The sequence below is a fragment of the Girardinichthys multiradiatus genome, chromosome 1 (genome assembly GCF_021462225.1).
Source record: "Girardinichthys multiradiatus isolate DD_20200921_A chromosome 1, DD_fGirMul_XY1, whole genome shotgun sequence".
Classification (NCBI taxonomy): Eukaryota; Metazoa; Chordata; class Actinopteri; order Cyprinodontiformes; family Goodeidae; genus Girardinichthys; species Girardinichthys multiradiatus.
In genome coordinates, this window is record NC_061794.1 from 21183295 (window position 1) to 21201737 (window position 18443).

Genomic DNA, 18443 nt, shown 5'->3' on the forward strand with positions numbered 1-18443 from the left:
GTTTTGCAACTAGACGTAATAGTGCATTGAACAAAGTGAGTGAAATAATAAAGGAACACATCAGAAATGTTCAACTTTACCTCAAGAAAGACAGTTGAATTTAGATACAGTTGGGTGTCCTAATAGCAAAAGGATCCTAAACAAACATTGACTGACTTTGGAATGGATAATGTAGGCTAACATTAAGCTTGAGTGACTCTGTCCTTTACCTTTTGAAAAAATATTTATGTTATTGTAAATTGCCAGGTTCTTTCCCAGAAACCAACCAATATATATTAACTCCTAATTAAAAAAAAGTAGTCAAATACTGAGACAGAAATATGCCAGGGGCTTGTTGATGGCTTCAAAACATGTGTAGGTTCTCTGCAACACATCCTTAAAGGCCCAAAATTAATATGCCATTCATGCCGATGGTGAGTGAACGTGAACCTTTCACTGATGCTGTTAAAATAAATGCTTGATCACACAGTTAAACTCTACACAGGGCTCAGTAAATGAGAGTGACAGCTGCAGTGTTGGTTTGGATAAGTACCTGCAGCATCCTGCACTATAGGGACGTCATTTTTAACCGGAGACGGAGTGGCAATGATGGGGCTGAAAGCTGGTGTGTTGGTTGGCATGACAACACTCCGAGTGGCTCCCAGAGAGGCGCTGAGCAGAGAGTATGACAGACAGGATGGAGAGAGGAGGTATGGGAGTGAGGGCAGAGGAGGTCGGAGGAGAGCGGGAGGGAGAGACGGGGCCTGGGACTGGAGGCCAGGCTGAGGAGTGGAAGGAGGAAGAGGTGGTGGAGGAGGAAGAGGCGGAGGAGGAGGGGAGGAAGGATGTGCATTTTGGGTGGCACTAGTGTCAGCAGGGGTGGTGGGAGCAGAAGAGGTGGCGGGGTAGCCTTGTCCTGGAGAGACAGGTTGACCAGAAGGGGGTGAAGGACAGGCGAGAAGGGAAAAACAAGTACACCAAAACAAGGGAAAATCACACACACACACACACACACACATACACACACACACAGAGGGATTGGAGGTAAAAAAGGAGAAAGATAAAAGACAAGAGAATGATACAAAATGAGGCCCATTCAAAGACAAGTAACCCAAACACCAGCCGAACAACAATAATGCGAGTCGTGGCTCATATCAAGAACATGTGTAGAAATGTGAAAATTACAGCCAGGCTTTAGATTTAGCAAAGAGAAGAGTAAAAAGAGGTACTTCACATATTTCAGCAAACCTACAAGTGCTAAAGCCGACAGGATGATCTCTGGCCAAAAAAAAATGTGATAAAGTACATTCAGATCAATAACCACTGATGTACAGAATGGATGTTTTATGACGATGACAAAGCAAAGTGTGGAACGTCTCGTCAACGAATCAGAACAAAAGAAAGCTGCGCTGTCATCAAACTCAGAAATAATTGTGACTTAAGTGTCTATAAATTGTAAGCCAAACTACTGAAATATGACACGTGTGATTGACAGATGCATTAAATGAGTGTGAAAGAGGCTGAATATCTGAGCCGACTTGTTTGATTTCAAGTTCCCTCACCTGCCGGAGAGCTGTCGTTGCCCAAAGGTGTGCTGGTGCAGCTCCGGTCCTGGTTGGAGGACTCGGACGAGAGGCCCAAGGGGCTGCCTAGTCCTCCCCCTCCTCCTCCCATGTACTCTAAGTAGTCATCTGTGTCATCCATGACGGCGGAGGAGAAGCCAGAGGTGATGCCAGGTTGGGACGCCACAGCCCCGGACAACAAACCGGTAGCATGTTGCATCTCGTCCGCCCTATGGCCGAGAGGCATCACCTAAAGAAAAACAGCATAAAATGTTATTATAGGTGTACTGAAATATTTGAGACAGGCATTATGAGGCACAACGCAGGTGGTGAGAAAACCCCCGAATTTCTCAAGAAGAATTTTTGAAAGTATTTTTGAAAGAATGAGCCTCATACTCATGTCATACTCTTACAAGCAGCAGAACAAATAAAAAATGAACAAACAGAACAAGAAAATCCACATGCTTAAATCTGTTCAAAGTACATCATGTGCTCTGATGGAGTGGTGTGACAACCCTGTACATTGCAGTGTGGAAATTTCAGTAAAATATAGTCAAAAGGTTTGTCATTAACTGGTACGACGGGAAATGATAAAACAATCTAGTTTTCTCACAGAACACCACATCTTTCCCTGAATCTGACTCATGGAACAGGAAATGCAAGTCATGCACGCACAAACAGAAAACACTATGATGAAGATTCACTTTGCATTTCTTCTTCTTGGTAGTGTTTTTTACCTGGGATGGGACTCTGTCGAAGTTCTTTCCTAACATCCTTCTCATATGTTTGCGTGCGTGGGAGGTCATCTGGTGCTTGAGCAGGAAGGAGAACTGGCAACCCTCTCGGATGCAGTGGAAGTGGCTGTTGACCTGGTTGTATTTGCAACCTGCAGATGAGAAAATAGCTTTACTGTTAAAGGGTTCTGTTAAAATGTTGTAAGTAGGTACTAAGCTGCAGTGGATAACTCCCTTGACCCCTCAAGTTATTCTAGAGCCTGTTAGGGTTGCTTTTTACTCAGCCCTGGAGGATGTACCTAACAGGTAGTATGAGATGGATCAAGATCAAAGCAGATTTCTACTGTATCCAAACAAGTCCATCCTCAACCAAAAACAAAAATAATTTCTGGTCTGAGTAACTGTCTAACAGAAAATGAAAAAAGCAAAGAAAAGACAAAAAACTATATATAAGTTTTAAAATATTTTCGGTTTTAACACTACTTTACTTTTATATTTGAAAGTTACTTTGATGGGAAACGCTACTCATGTTCCGTTCTCGTGTTACATACAGGAAGAACAATGGTGGCACATCTCCTACGTCTATTTCCCGTATAAATAATCCTCGGCTTCTGTGTAACTAACTGCCCAATCAAAACCTGATGATGATTTAAAGGTTTATGAAATAGAGTGTGCACATTTGAAGTTTTTTTAGGATAGTAGAAGCCGATTTGGTCTTGGCCCATCTTGGATTAGCCGTTAGCATTAGCCAACCAGAACAGTATGACTGCTCATAACATGACCTTTTAACACAAACTCTCTTGTGGAATAATTAGTGTTCAACTTATTCTGAGACACCTAAAAGCAGCTTAAGCGCTAAAGCCTGTATAATTTCTATGACTTTTTTGTTACCGCTATTTATTTTGATTATGACAAGTTTATGTTGCACTCAGGAAGACCACTGGTGGCGCATCACTTCTTATTTATTTTTCCCATGTAAATAATCTTTGACTTCTGTGTAAGTAGCCTTTCAACACAAATATAACGATGGTTAAAAGGATCATAAAATACTGTTAGCACAAAATTCTATGTAGCTTTTGAGACTGGAGTAATCTTAAGACAGTAGAAGTCAACGTTGGTCATGGCTGCTTCTGAGCTAGCCATAAGCTTTAGCCTTTGGGGCCAAGAAATCTGGACTTTTTCCAAATAAGGATGGCAAGCGAGGTAACTTATTAACTGGTAGTAAACTTTAAAAATTAGAACCATCCCTTTAAACTTGTGATGTGCTGATTAATTTGTCTTCGACTAACAGCGAGGCATCTGAAAGTAACTGAAGCACAAAAGGCCACATTACCAACATGAGGGCGTTCTAATTCGATTAAACACAAAGAGAAAATTTTTTTGTCTTTTTTTTCTTTTTTTAATTTCATGATATGGTTCAGACAAAAGAGGGATTGGGTTTCAAAGTGTTTCAGAGTGTACATGTAGGAGGAATATTAGATCACCGGTGTCACACTGAGCAAGTCAAGGCTTCTGTGCACTAAACCTGTGGAGCTCTTTTATTACACTGACATGCTTTATTCAATTAGGAATTTACATAAATAAATTCTCATTTTCTGTGGGCCAATAATGCACACACATCCCTCCAAACCAAAGTAAATATACGATTATTACCATATTAAATTCATTTCTCAAAGTATCTCCGTTGTCGTTTCTCCTTTTGTTCTGAATTGTTTCGGCTGTCTGCTTCACAGACTTCTGCTCTTTTCTCTTGTTTTAAAACTGGTCTAGCTCTAATTTCTTTATGATTTCAAATTAAATGATTGTTCCATTTTTGTTCCTGTTAATCAAATACCATTATATAAAAGCAGGCAGAAATAATTGAAAGAGAAACATGCTGGGCAGGTGCTAGCATGTCAGTAACCATGGCACCGGGTTTAAGAGAAAAACATGCCTGTGTCATCAAATAGCTCCTGCACACACGCACCGGTTTCAGACACGCAAAGTTGAGCAAATAACAGTAACCCCTGTGACACAGAGGCCCTTTTGTGAGACAGAAACCAGTTAACATCATCAGCGGTGTTCAGTTTAATGTTGCTGCCATGGATACTGGCAGTCCATCAATTCTTTATGACTGGAGCGTCGGCGATGGTAATCCTTTCTGCCTTTTTTTCTCTCCCCCCACCCGCCTGAACAATACAGTTGGCAGATCAGACTGGGGACAAAAAACAGCTGTTTAGAGCCCGATTTTGTTTGCTTTGTTTCTGAAAAGCTTGTGTAACCGCCTGACAAAAAGAAAAAAAAAAAAGAAGAACGGATCACTTTTAATTCATTTTCTGTGCGATGGCAGCAGCGGCTGTGAGGCAACACAAACAGGCTCAACCAGACAAGCCAGATAATTAACAAACACAAACCTAATTGCTCATTTCTGACGGTGGCAGAAGAAAAGAGGAAAACAACCTGGATGTGATTGCCCTCTTTGACATTATTGCTCATATAGTAGCGCAGGCAAGACTTCCTCTGGGACTCGAGGTTGGCATTGTGAATATGCAAAAACGTGGCGACAAAATCTCCGAGGCAGGCCCTTGTTTCGTGCCCTTTTAAACCGCTTTCACAAAGCACGACACTGTGTTTGCCAACATCGGGCTCTCTCCCTTTGTAAACACAGAATATCCTCTTGCAACAGCCAGTAGAAATCAATGTACATCTCTCTCAGTGTAACTCCTTTTAATCCTCAAATCAAAAGCTCCTCAAAAGTTTCTGTACATATGGAGGATAAGAGGGTTGTTCGCTCTTACCCAGTCTCCCACATTCCTCCCTTTTGGTGAAGTATTTGAAGCCATTGGCGGCGCGGCGCTCTGCCTTCTCGTGCTTCTTGACATGCCACGGCAGCTTGGTGGTGATGTTGGTGACGAAGAAGCAGCCTGGCCTTAGACAGTGATAGTGGCCCCTCATCCTGAACTCGCAGTGCTGCAGCCGAGACAGATAAAAAATGAAGGATTTCTACACATTTCTCATGTAAAATGTCAATACTTTCCAGACTCAAACTTAAAGAGATCTCTGTCCTTTATAGCCATTTCAAAACACACAAACGTTTACAAGAGAAACTGCAAAAAGCAGACTGGATGGGTGAATGGATGGATGGAAGGAAGGAAGGAAGGAAGGAAGGAAGGAAGGAGGTGCAGAGCAAAGGACATAAGGAAGAAGGCATGAGAAAAGTAAGAAACCAGGAAGAGTACAAGGATAGTAGAAAAGAAGGGCACAATGAAGGACAGAAGGGCATTAGGAAAGAAAGAGAAGGAAGGACACTAGGAGGGAAGGAAAGAAGGGCATTGAGAAAAATGCAAGTAATGACACAACATTTGAACAAATGTATTGGTTTTAAAAACTAAAATACAAATATTTTCTCTTATTTTCTGATTTTCATTTGCCCTACTTATCCAGACTTGGAAAATACTGAAATCAAATTTCAAGCTTTCTCATACTTAACCAAGAACTTAACTGATTGGGTTCTATCAATCAACTGTGCAGCACCTTCTATTTTCTGGCTATTTTGAAGTACAATCATTTAGCGATTTTAGGCTTGTTAAAAGCTTCCCCCGTTTGCGTCTGCACCACCATCTGTTTCTCAGGCCCACATCCCAGAGGACCGGGCCAAATAAGATCTGCTCAGTTGAGGAGACGGGAGGCTAAAAGGAGGCGGATGGGGAGCAGAAGGAGGAGGAGGAAGGGGAGGGGGGATGGACTTTTTGTGAGATGGGTGATTTTCAACACATTAATGAATTCATTTAAACGGTTTTCGAAATACTGGCTCATGAGAGCAGGCAGTGGGGATGCCATTTAGGTTTGATTTGCCAAGCATTCCCCTGATTTTTGCCCTATTCCAGACAGCCTTGTTTATTGTGCAAGTGACAATGATTTATTGGGTAATATCAGCTAAATTGGCCTTTTCTGAGAGGAGAATGCGGCAGTCAAAATGACATCATTGACATATAAACAGACATTACTGGGGTGAGTCGACTGTCTTTCTCAGCAGAGATGGAAGACAGGGAGCAGTGGTTGTGAAAGCCTTGAGTCAAATAACCTCAAATACTAGTCTAATAGATAGCATACTTCATGCTTTGAAACCTCCAGGGGATGACAGTCGGCGATCGCACTCCTAGCTTCCAGCTGCACTCACCTGGTTGGGACAGAGACACTGCAGGGAGTAGTAGGAGAATTGGTCGCGAACGTTGACCAGGTTGTTGTTCGGGTTGATGTGGTCCAAACAGTGGGACTCTGCTTTTCCAGAGGTCTTGCACACATACTTGCAGTTCCCAAACAAGCAGTGGAAGTGGAACTTGTTTGAGTATTTGCAGTCAGTAGCCAAACAGGGATCACTGCATAAATAAAAGGGAATTATAGTTAAAACGGCTGCTGGCTTGAAATCTAATTAAATGCAAATTCAAAGAATGCATTGCAAAATTTTTCACACCCCTTAAGGTTTTTTCACATTTTGTCACGTTAAAAACATAAATTTTTAGTAATAATAATAATAGTGGTCCAGTGAAGATATTCTAATCCTGAGCCTTCAGATCTCTGCAGACTCTCCAGAGATACCATGGGGCTTTTTGGCTGCTTCTCTGATTAACTCTCTCCTTGTCCAGCCTGTCAGTTTGTGTGGATGGTCAAGTCTAAGTAGATTTGAAATTGTGCTATCCTGAAAAAATGTCACGTTACAAAGTTCAAGTCATATCAATACTTTTGCAAGGTACTGTACAAATACTTCACATACTTTTCCTGAAACTGCAGAAAACCGGGTTTGACTTGCGGCTTGGCATTCTCCAGGGAGGTGGTGGCCAGAGGAGAGTTTGCAGGCAGGTTGGGCATCGAGGCCGGCATCTGAGGGATGCTTCCGGTCAGCTGTTTCCAGGCCAGCAGGGAGGGAGGAGGAGAGCTGTAGCCACCGGAGGATATGAGGTTTGCCGCGTCCATGGAGGTATTGCTGGCTACAGATACAGGGGCGACAGGTTGCGGTGGAGCCGACTCACTGGGCTCTTTACTGTCGCTGAACGGAGACTCTGGCTTCACTTTCAAGGTGGCTCGAAGGTGGAAGCTGAAAGACAAGATGGAAGCAGTCCCGACTTCTCATACTGATCAACAAAGCAAAGCATCATATTTTTCAAACAAGGTCTGTGACACTCACTTAGCATGCTTTATGGCCCCGTCCACAGTGCTGAAGAGTGCGCCACAGTCCTCTACCAGGCAGTGAAAGTGCACCTTATGGAGAAAGTCACACTGAGCCTCACAGAAGTCATCGGTGTCGAACCTTTGCATTGGCAGATCAAAAAAAAAACATAGTGACACGTAAATTTATTTATAATGAGAAAACACCTTTTTTAAATCAACCTGGCCCATTGTAAAACAGTACAAAAAAATCACACCCCCTTGTTTGATCACAAACAAAGTTTGTTGACTGACATTTTTTGATAGCTGATTTCAATTTCCCTAGCAACAATGATGCCTGAATAATACCTTATCTGGAGAAACAAGAAATCACTTATATAGCACCTTTCTGATAACACGAAGTAGACTGCAAGAACTAAAAAAACTTAGAATACAGCAAAGCAGACTAAGAGCCATTATCTACAGATGGACAAAACACTGATCACCCTTTCAGAAGTGTCTGGACTCATCTTGGAGGTCATAAAGAAACCCAGCTGAAAGAGCCCAAAGGCGCATCAAAGAAAAACATCATACCCACAGGTAAACATGGTGGTGGTAGTGTGATGGTGTGGAGTTGCTTCAGGCCCTGGACAACTTGCCATAATTGATGGAACCATGCATTCTACTTGTTATCAGACAATCCTGAAGATGCATGTCCAGCCTTAAGTTCATGACCTTAAGCTCAACTTGGCAGGACAATGATAGAAAGTCAACCAGCAGGTTCATCTATGAATGCCTATTCATCTGTGAATGTGCCTGAATTAAAATACGTCTGTGAAGATGAGAGGTCATAGTTCCTCCACAGTGCTGTAAAAGACATATTGTCAGTTATCAAAAACACTTAATGGCAGTTATTGCTGCCAAATGTTGCACAACCAGTTTTTAGGTGTAGCAGGCAAGCTTGGTTTGAATAGCTTTTCTCATCTAATAACTAAAAATAAAACTACTTTTATTTACTCAAGTTTATTCTGTCATATACTAAAATTTATAGAATACTGAGATGTGACAAAAAAAAAAACAAAGACAGAAGAAATCTGTGAGGGAGCAAATACTTTTTCACAGTGCTGTAAGAAGTGCTTTTTGTTATTACTCTACCTGCGAAGGTACGTCTTCCAGATCTCAGTGGTGTTTTCTGGCCTCTTCAGCACTCTGTGCATGTACTGAGCTGCCTCAGAGGTGTCGTGCACCCGGCCTCCTTCCAGCTCTGTTTTCAGGTTCATGGCATTGAAGAGGGCGGGGTTCACCTGGGACATCTACAAAACACACACAGCGCATGAACCACCAGCCGCCTAGTTTTGACTGAGCATCCACATGCACGGAGCTCACATATGTTAGCGACAGTGTGAAAACGAGAAGACAAATACACCCGAAATTTGGCAAAGCAAAAAAGAGCAGCCAGGATTATACATATTCAGGCTTTCTTTTTTTTTTCTTTCTTGCTTGAGTTCGGGCGAGGCATATTTGCTAAGCGTCCCCCAGGGGCGTCTGTTAACCTTTTCATGTGATGTGGTGGTTTGAATCAAAACCCCAGAAGTCTGACACAACAACGGTGGAGCTATTAGACAACTCCAACTCCGCTGTTTGTGTTTACTGACTGTGAGCCTGAAGTGAAGCTGTCTGAGAAGAAGATTTAAAAGATAACGTGTGTTTGAGGAATGGAAGCATACAGTAGGAGGGAGGAGGTCTTGATCAGTTGTTGAGAGAAGAAGAAAAAATGTGAGACTAATTTGCCATTACATCATCAATGTGATGGAAACCACACAGCATATTTGTATCAGTCAGATAAGATTTATGGCTAAAACCGTGTCCATTTTAATCTTCACACAAACATTTAAATTTCCATACGCTCACATTTAGACTTGTTAAAAAATGAGGGCATCGCCTTCCTGTTTTTTACTCCCTTGACTTTTTAATCAAATAATTTATAAACTCTATAAATAAATGTAGAGTGAGGCGGGGAAGTTAAAGTATAAAGGGAGAGGAGAAAAAAAATGGAAGGCAAGTTCAGAACAGCTCATCAAAAAACAAACATCTCTATATATCTAGCATGGCACCGAGCTACTGCTTCATTATATTAATTTGTGAGAGGTGCAGCAAAAATTACAACGTATGAAAAATGGCTGGAAAATTTAAATGATACAAACTCATCTTATTAGTGGTGAAACATTAAAAAACAAACAGGCCCCTCCGTGTCCCGCTAATTTGTCTTTGGATGAAAGGCGTTTGATGGATGGATCTTACCTTATTCATAAGCGAGGATAAAAGAGATGTATTCCCTGGTACAGGGTGTCCATTTGATTCATTACTGAAACAAGGAAAATGAACAATGTTTAGTCAAGATTTGCATGAGAACAGTAAATATTACTATTTATCACAAGGGCTATGCAAGTATAATGAAGAAGAAAAATGTTGTCTTTTAGAGAAACATGGTGTAGGGTGGAGGGTTATTGCTAAATAGGAGCTGGTGTATCACTGATCAATCAATCTGTTCAAAATCAATTGGCTTATAAAAAAGTGCTGGAATTAGACAAATAATCCAAATTAATACTAGAGATCCACAGAAACGCATCTGACTCTCAGCTTGATCACTGCTGAATGGTGACCGGCATCAGAAATGGGAAAAAGTTTGATCTTTATTGGCTCAGCAAATGCATCATAGCTGAGAGCACACCTTAGAAACAATGTTTCAAATTTAAATAATTTCAGTATGAATTAAGTGTTTGAAATTCACTCAAAGAAGGCTATTTAAAAAGAAACTGTATTTTTGCCAACTTTTCAAGACGTGCCTGCTGTTCACTTGGGCTGAAAGAGAGAGCAGGACTATCAGTAGATAACAGGAATCCTGAACAAAGTACAGTGAAGGTGCTGTTTCATCCTTTTCAGCTTTTAGCCCATGTCTGTCAAGAAACATGCTGGATTTTAAAATGCTGGCATCCTTTTAAAAGTTTTAATCCTTACTCCAAGGTGATACTCTTCAGGTAATTCACATTTAAGTCAAGTCAAGTCAAGTCAAGTTTATTTATATAGCGTACGTTTAAGTAATGCTAGCAAAGCTAACTAGGATAATCATTGATTATATGTGAAAGACAGTTTTAAAATGTCAACTCTGTAATCATTTTATTGTTGTTTTTAATAAAATAAAACCCAGTTTAACAGTGACTGTCTTACATAGTGTGACATCGCCTTTGTTTCTTATGTCAGTAATTGACTGCTCAAGGCAGGTAGGCAAGAAATGTTTTTTCTTATGTCTTCCTATAGTAGGCTTTTAACCTCTATCTTGATGGCAGACATTGTGCAACATGTTAATTCCTAAAATAAGATGCTAACAACTGTTTATAATACCAAGTGAATATTTTCAGTTCTGTAGTTATATTTTCTAATACTTCCTAAAGAGAAATCTTAACCAGCTAACATTGCTTGAATTTACAAAAAATGCACATCGAAAATTGTCCACAAAATTCTTACAGGTGCATCTCTAAATGTATTTGTAGCATCTGTATACCTGTGGTCTTTCTTGCTCAGGTCCAGGCTCTGCTCCTGCTGGGTATCTTGGGAAGTGCCGGAGTTGGCGTCTGCAGGCTCCTGCTTCACTTGAACCAGATTAAACTGGCTGGCCAAGCCCGGCTGCCCATTCCCTGAGGAATCACGCCGGAGACAAAGCAGAGGAGAGAAGAGACAACAAAGTTATTGTTGGTCAGCATTATTACCCTTTGACAAGATCCAATCTGACTTCTGTCCTGGCCCAAGAAGAATACTGCGAGTGATAATTATTGCGAAATTATGTCAGGCCGTCAAGCCTTTTAAATGGTGATTGAGAGGCGGGAGATATGAGGGAAAAAGACTCCTTTTTCTGCAGCACTTGTCACAACTCATTTGCCAAGCTGCCTCTTAACTGGTCATTAAGTGAGATGCTAATGCTGAAGGAAAGTGGCAGTCTCAGATTGGCCACGCGCCCCTCCTCCTCCGTTCCCACTTTCTCCGGCTTTCTCGTTGGCCTGACAACGGATGGTGGCCAACGCCACGGAGCATACCCACGAGGAACAGGGGCGCCATGTCGGTCAGATTGGAGCTGACAGCCAATCAGATTGGTTCAAATATTGTGACCTCTCTATCACCGTCTCTGGCAAATAGGTATTCAGCGGACAGCGCAATGAAATTGTAATAAATAAACAGCCGGGGACGACCTGAGGTAGAAATGCTGACAGGAAGGTGAATTCTGGTCCCCCTCCCGAATCCCACTGGACTGAAATATTAATTTGTCCTCAGGCTACACACAGAAAGCTGAGCCTCTGGCTGACAAGAAGCGGAGGTTTGTCTTAAAAAATATATGTGGGAGGTGAGGCACCTCTGGGTTAACCTCTAGGACACTAAAACTGGAGTGCCCCAGCAGTTATTACTGGTGTTGAGGATTCAGGGATAGTGACAAGCAAGGTCATGGGCATCCAAGTGTGTGCCCTGGTCAGGATCTGCTCCTTTTTGAAAAAAAAAAAAAAATGGGACCAGCCCAGCCTCTGATGAGGGGGAAAAAAGCAAGGAGAGTTCCCTCCTGCTAAAAGATGACCCAGAGACATATCAGTCCCAATAGGAGTGGAAAAGCCAGTCTTGGGCCTTGTCAGCTGAAAGCTAGGAGATGGGGAAGTGTCAGTGTCAGTGTCAGTTCAGTTTGACAATGGTTGAGGTTGGAGGGACTGTGGGGGGTGGGGCTTAGAGGGAAAACAGCAGTCAAACAATAATGCTTCTGGTTTGAGGTCATTGAATGCTTACCAGAGTCCACATCTAGCCCTTCAATCCCTCCCCCCACCCTCAACTTGATGAGAGTATACCCAAAATTAACTAGCCAGACGAATACTGCCTTGTCATTGACAATTAAATCAACTCAGAGACAAAACGGGAGCATATTACATCAAGAAGCGCCACTAACTGGATGATCTGCATACGATCTGCAGGCTCTGTAAAATAATACTTCAACATATCTGATGATAAGTTGACTTTTAAATTGAAAATAAGACTGGGATGCACTTCATGAAATCATTATTATTATTTTTCTTCTATTCACTTCCCAAGGACGGAGAACAAATGAGTTTGACTCAAAGCAGCTTCTTTCTGGAAAATATCCAGGAATAATGTACACCATGTAATTATTCCGGATAAGATACAGAGCTTGTGAAAGATCATTTGTACTGTGTGTCTAATTAGTAAACCCTTCAGATGCTTGAATCTCTGGGAAAAAACACTTAGGGATAAATTAGAGTGGGACATTAATTAAAAAAGAGAAATACTGAGTGCAGAAATAGGAAAAGAAGCTAAATTCATTGCAAAAAAGAAGGCAATGTTTCACAGCCAAATGAGAAGATAAACTATGTGAAAAATAGACTCAAACACAATAACCTTTCTCACACCTTTTTGACAGAGAAGCACAAACCACTTCCTTCTCATTTTAGCCCCAAATGTCCTGTTCACACATTTTCTGAAGCAAATATGAGAAACAAAACCACAGCTACCCCTCCATTCTGTGTCTGTGTCAACTTTTTGCAAAAAAAAAAATCTTTATGATTGAGAATGTGGTGGTGGAGGGGTTTATTTGAAACCATTTATTTCCGAGCAGAACAGATCTGAGCTGTAGAGATGTGTCTGAAATGAGAGGGACCATCTGTGGAGGCTCCACCCTCAGCAGGTGCCTCCCACCCCCAACAGAGTTTGCTGCTACCTGCTGGAAGCATAAAGGTGGAGCTCAGCCTGACAGCCTGGGCTCAGCTCTGAGCAGCTGCCCCTGGCTCTCTGTCTCTCTTTCTCTCTGGGCCTGTCCTGCTCTGGAAACACCAGCAGGAATTGTAATCCTTCCCCACTTCCCCAACATCCGGAGAGACCCCCGTTTAAAATCCGCCCCCCACCTGCTCAGACCGAGAACCTATAATTGAATGCGCAGCCACGCAACGCAGCACATTATCAGAATTTAATACTTTATTTTCATTTTCAAAGGGTTTTGTTTGGAGCAATATGATAAACACAGACAAGCCAATTACCTTCAGAACTTATTTGAATTATGCTAAACAGACGTTGACATGTTTTTGTCAAAACTGGAGGTTTCTAGAAATTGTCTTTGTTGATGAGTGTATTCCTTGTATCATAGTCTGTTTCTCCGCTCTGCTGCATTGAGTCATTTCTACCTCAGTGATTTCACTTCTTTTTTTTTATCAGTTTGCACATGAAAAAGATTTTTTTTCTGGCAGTTTTTCAACTTAATTTCATTCCACCTCCATTTGCTTGGAACGAGCGCAGACAGAGATAAGAGGCCAATGATGAGGAAACATGTTCAACACAAGCCCCATGAGCCCCCTGCTCTGAACATCATAAGAGACTTTTACAGGCTCTACTCTCCCCCTGTCAGCGCATTTATCTCCAAATGGATTGTGGGTATCTAACAAGCGATCAACACAATAACAGAGCCAGAGCAAGAGCGCCGTGCCTCTGGTTTGTCCCTTTAAGCACGAAAGCGCAGCTTCTCCTGGCTTTTCTCTCTACTTAAGGGATGGTTAAAGAGATGACCTCTGAGTGCACTCTGCCTACTTGGTCCACACAAAAGCAGAAAATGCACAAAGGTAAACTCATAACATCAATATATAAACTGGTAGTAAAACAGGTAGTATCAGACCTTTGACCTTTGAGATTTCTTAAAGCAAAAATGTAAAATGTCCTTTCTCAACTTATGATCACTAATCACTTATCTAGAACGTGGAACTAGAATATTGCTGAAAATTTAATTTATTTTTAAAGCATTGTATTCTATGATTTTCTGAGAACATTCACTTTCACTTTAAATACCCCACAAGACCAACATAGAAGGGTATGGATTTTATGGCCCACGTAATCAACTGGCTTGACAGTTGTCCAGTAGACAGCCATTGACACCTTTTACAACTAAGGTAGGCCACACTGGTCACAAAAAAAAAAAAAGGCTGTTCACAGAGTACTAAATCCAACCATTTCAAGGGAAAGTTTGGTGAAAGGAAAACGTGTGGTTAAAGAAAAGGTGCACACACCACAGGAACAACTGCAGCCTTGACAGGACTGTGAAGCAAAGCCCATTTAAGTGTTCTGGGAAAATTCACTGGCCATAGCCTGTGGCTGGAGTCAGTGGTTTAAGAAACACAGAATCCAAGTAGTGTGAAAATTCCTCACTCAGAGATGATTTGTGGAGCCATGTCATGTGCTGGTGTTCCTCCACTGTGTTTTATCAAGTGTAAAAGCCAGCACAGCTGTCTGGCTTTTGAAAATTTTAGAATAATTCATTCCATGACCTCAAGCAACCTCAATCAACCTAGACTGTGTGCCTCTCCACTTCTCTTAGACTTTGGAACCTTGATTTCTAAACAAAATTGTAACTTTGCTTCTTATCACATCTGAAAAGATGTACACTAAACCACTGAGCAATGGTCTCTCTGGGCTGTAACTATCCCAGTAGCTTGTGCATATTTTTAACCACACATTTTTCTTCCACTCAACTTTCCATTACTAAGCTGAATACAGCAATATAAAAGGCAAGCTTCTTTAGCAATAACCAGTTGTGTCATTGACTGTCTGCTGTATATTGTAGCTGTCTACTACATAATTGTGTAGGCTATTACATGGTCATAATAACCATTTTTAATAGTTTTGTTTTAATATTCTAACTTATTGAGTTTTTTGGGGGGTTAGTTACATATTAGATATAAATTAAAAGATATAAATGCTTGAACTGCTGTACGTCACTCTGTAATAATAAATCAGAATCGTTTAAATGAAGTGCTGAAATAAATAAACTTTTTGATGATATTCTAACTTACTGTAAGGACCTGTGCTTGTGAGAGGACATACCGGTGTCTGTGTTGTTTATAGGTTTCAAGGCAGCAGCCGCTAATCTCGCCATCATGGGTGATATCAGACCCTTGCTCGCTGAGATCTTCTCCATTATTGAAGAGCTGGCGAAGGAAGTTGGAGTAGGCACCATGGCTGCATCTCCCCCCACGGAGGAGCTACCCTGGGTCAGGGAGTCAGTGGGCATGGAGTGGGCTCCAGAGGACACGGCTGTTATTAGGCTGGCAGCTGGTGGGGGCGGTTGGAGAGGCAGCCTCGACATAAGCGGGAAGAATGGGTTGGAGGAGGCCAGGGTGCTGTTTGAAAGAGCAAGCGCTACTGGCATGTTGCTGGGCAGATTCTGAGTAAGCAGGCTTGACATGCGCTGGCCCGCGCTGGCCAGCGATGGGGTGGGCTTGAGAGTGTGGCCCGACATCGAGGAGGATGCCGCGGTGGTGGGCGTGCTCAACAAGTGTGGTGCAGTGGCGGACTGCTGGGTGGTGGGCGAGGCACTCAGGCTGGAGTTCTTGCTGCTGATGGCCGAGAAATCCATCAGGTCATCGTTGCTGGACTCCTCCGGCTCATCCTTCGGGGCCAGGAAAGTAGAGGAGAGGCCCATGACGCTAGAGGAGCGGATGTGCCGCCTTTCGTGCTTGCGTTTGTGGGAGGTCATCTGGCTTGTGGAGGTGAAGGTAAAGCCACAGCCGGAGCGGATGCAGTGGAAGTGGTTGGTTGCTTTGCTGTACACGCAGCCCTCGTACTTGCATTCCTCGTACTTGTAGAACTTCTTGAAGCCGTCCTTGGCATATGCGTCATCCTTGATGTGGTAGCTCTTGTGCTTCTCGATGTCACACTTGTTCTTGAAAGTGAACGTGCAGCCCGGACGCCTGTATAAATAATTTAAAAAAAGTAATGAGAATATGTTACAACTTTATCCTGTTAAAGAAATTAACTTCAATGTGAAGGAACTAACAAAATACAAAATACTATGTGCAAATCACCATGAACACTCCATCCCCACCAGGAAGCCTGGTGGTGGCAGCATGCTGTGAGAATGCTAATTTTCAACAGGGACAAGGAAGCTGGTTATAACTGATGAAAACAAAGGATGGAGCTACATGTAGGGTACTGTTTATCCATCTATCAATCTATCATGTGAAATCTCAATAGAATACAGTGTTTGGGTTGTAAGGTCACAAAATGGGAAGAAGCTCCACTGGCATGAATATGTTTAGAAGGCCGTGTATGTTATTATATCTGAGCTATGTCTAGAAAATGTAAATAAATAATCTGAAACCTCTGGCCAAGAAATACATTTTTTAACTGAGATGAATTAATCACCATATGACACCTTACACGGACTGCTAATATTTCTGTCATGAAGATTCTTCAAATAAAAAGCTTGATGTTATTTTTCAGGCTAAATGCAAAATGTGATGTTTGAAGGAAAACTAAAACTGCACATCACCCTCAACACACCATCCCCAGCATTAAACATGGTGTTGGTAGATATGCTAATATTTTTACATACTCTTCAAAACAAAAGCTTGATGCTTAAGGATATCTAAACTGCTCTCTAAACAATTCATGCCATTATGCATGCTGTGCTTCTTGACTTTTATAACTATTCTTTATTTATGTAAAATCTGTGGAAGTCACAATTGTATTGTCATAATCAAATGATAAACATTTAAGTCAAGTTATTCATACACCTGGCAGATTTAGATTTAAAATTGTTTTCATCCAACCAAGAGGTTTGTTTCTGATAGGAAATGAGACAGGCATCCCTCGAAAGATAATGAAACAACGTAAAAGGAGCCTAGACTAACCAATTGTTTGTATTAACATTTTATTTAAAATGGCTTTTTGAAATTCATTTATACTCTTATTAATAATCTCTTGACATTCCTGTTTTTGGAATTACAGAAATCAAACCCTTTGCATAAATGAAGACCAGCTTTTGCATGTCACTACTTGTATTCTGAAGATTTATCTTTGGTGATGATCTCCAAGTCTTTAAGGTTAGAAGGCCTTCTTGCTATCAACCTCATCTTTAGCTCCCTCCACAGATTTGATATCAGATTCGAGTTAGGACTCTAGCTGGGCTGCTCGAAAATATTAATATTACCTTCGGTTAGAAGCACGTTGCTAAAACTGAAACCTTCCTTTAAACCTACATCTGCAACAGGTATGAATACTTTTGAGCATTTCATTAAATGTTTTAATGCTTAATATTTAGTGTGGAATATCGTTGTGCAGATGAGAGGTCATCACCTGCAGTGGAAGTGCGTGGTCTTCTGGCCGTAGAACTGACACCCGACCGTGCCACAGTCCTCAGTGGCGCGGAATCTCTGGAAGCCGTCGTTGATCAGTTGGGCGTTCTTCTTGTGGAAGTTTTCATGGGTCATGACATCTGATGTGCTGGTGTACACCTTGCTGCACCCCACCTACGGAGCAGAGAGACAGAGCACGGTGATGGAAAACGAGATCTGGGCCGACAGCGTGCATCAGAGTTTCGGTTTGCGAAGAAAGGTCTGAAAAAAAGGCAGCTTCTTAAAATGCGGTGCTTTAGAGATTTCTGATATACTGTACAGGGCCCAGAAGGGGGATCTCATTGTGGTTAAGAAAATGCTAGTGGCCTAGAAATATATGGAAGAGGGTTGTTTTCTGACATTGAACTTTAAATTTGTGGTAATGCACATGTGAGCGTCACAAGTTTCAGATTAACCATTTGAATGGGAAATAATCTTTGTCATCTTTGACAATTGGAAAGAAAAAAGTAGTAACTGAAAGAGGTGGTGGTCACAGAAGGCTTGTGAAACTACAGTACCTTCCTGGCAGAGCTGCCTTTTAGAAAATGAAATTCAGATTTGGAGCATAATGGTGGAGATGCTAGATACTTACTGTAACTCTGAGAAAGAAAGGTTTAGAAAGGTGGTGGGGGGACAGAAGAAACCACAGGACTAAGATGACTGTCTTGATTTTTAGTTTAAAGACTTTCTGGAACAAACGACTCCTTACAGGCAACAAAGAAGGAAAAAAGAGGTAATGTTTGAATTAAAAGCAGCGATTGTATATCATCAGTGGCAACTTCTCCATATCGAGTCAAACAATGAAAAAAAACGCCACTCTGTTTCTTTCTTCTCCCCCC

The 18443-nt window shown here is 41.7% G+C and overlaps 1 protein-coding gene across 5 annotated transcripts in view; it reads right to left on the minus strand.

The window, feature by feature from the left end:
* The window catches only part of casz1 (castor zinc finger 1), a 97992-nt gene that overhangs the window by 4747 nt on the left and 74802 nt on the right, over positions 1-18443 (minus strand). For 3 of the 5 annotated variants that reach the window (XM_047367965.1, XM_047367960.1, XM_047367950.1), the window contains exons 7-18: positions 17567-17739; positions 15314-16179; positions 10962-11094; positions 9701-9764; positions 8555-8712; positions 7440-7562; positions 7029-7349; positions 6435-6633; positions 5053-5224; positions 2279-2427; positions 1542-1791; positions 533-895 (exon numbers count right to left, since the gene is read on the minus strand). In XM_047367965.1, the coding sequence (XP_047223921.1) occupies positions 533-895; positions 1542-1791; positions 2279-2427; positions 5053-5224; positions 6435-6633; positions 7029-7349; positions 7440-7562; positions 8555-8712; positions 9701-9764; positions 10962-11094; positions 15314-16179; positions 17567-17739 (2971 nt within the window). The remainder of the gene's footprint in view (positions 1-532; positions 896-1541; positions 1792-2278; positions 2428-5052; positions 5225-6434; positions 6634-7028; positions 7350-7439; positions 7563-8554; positions 8713-9700; positions 9765-10961; positions 11095-15313; positions 16180-17566; positions 17740-18443) is intronic. The other 2 variants (XM_047367978.1, XM_047367973.1) reach the window with 1 other exon arrangement.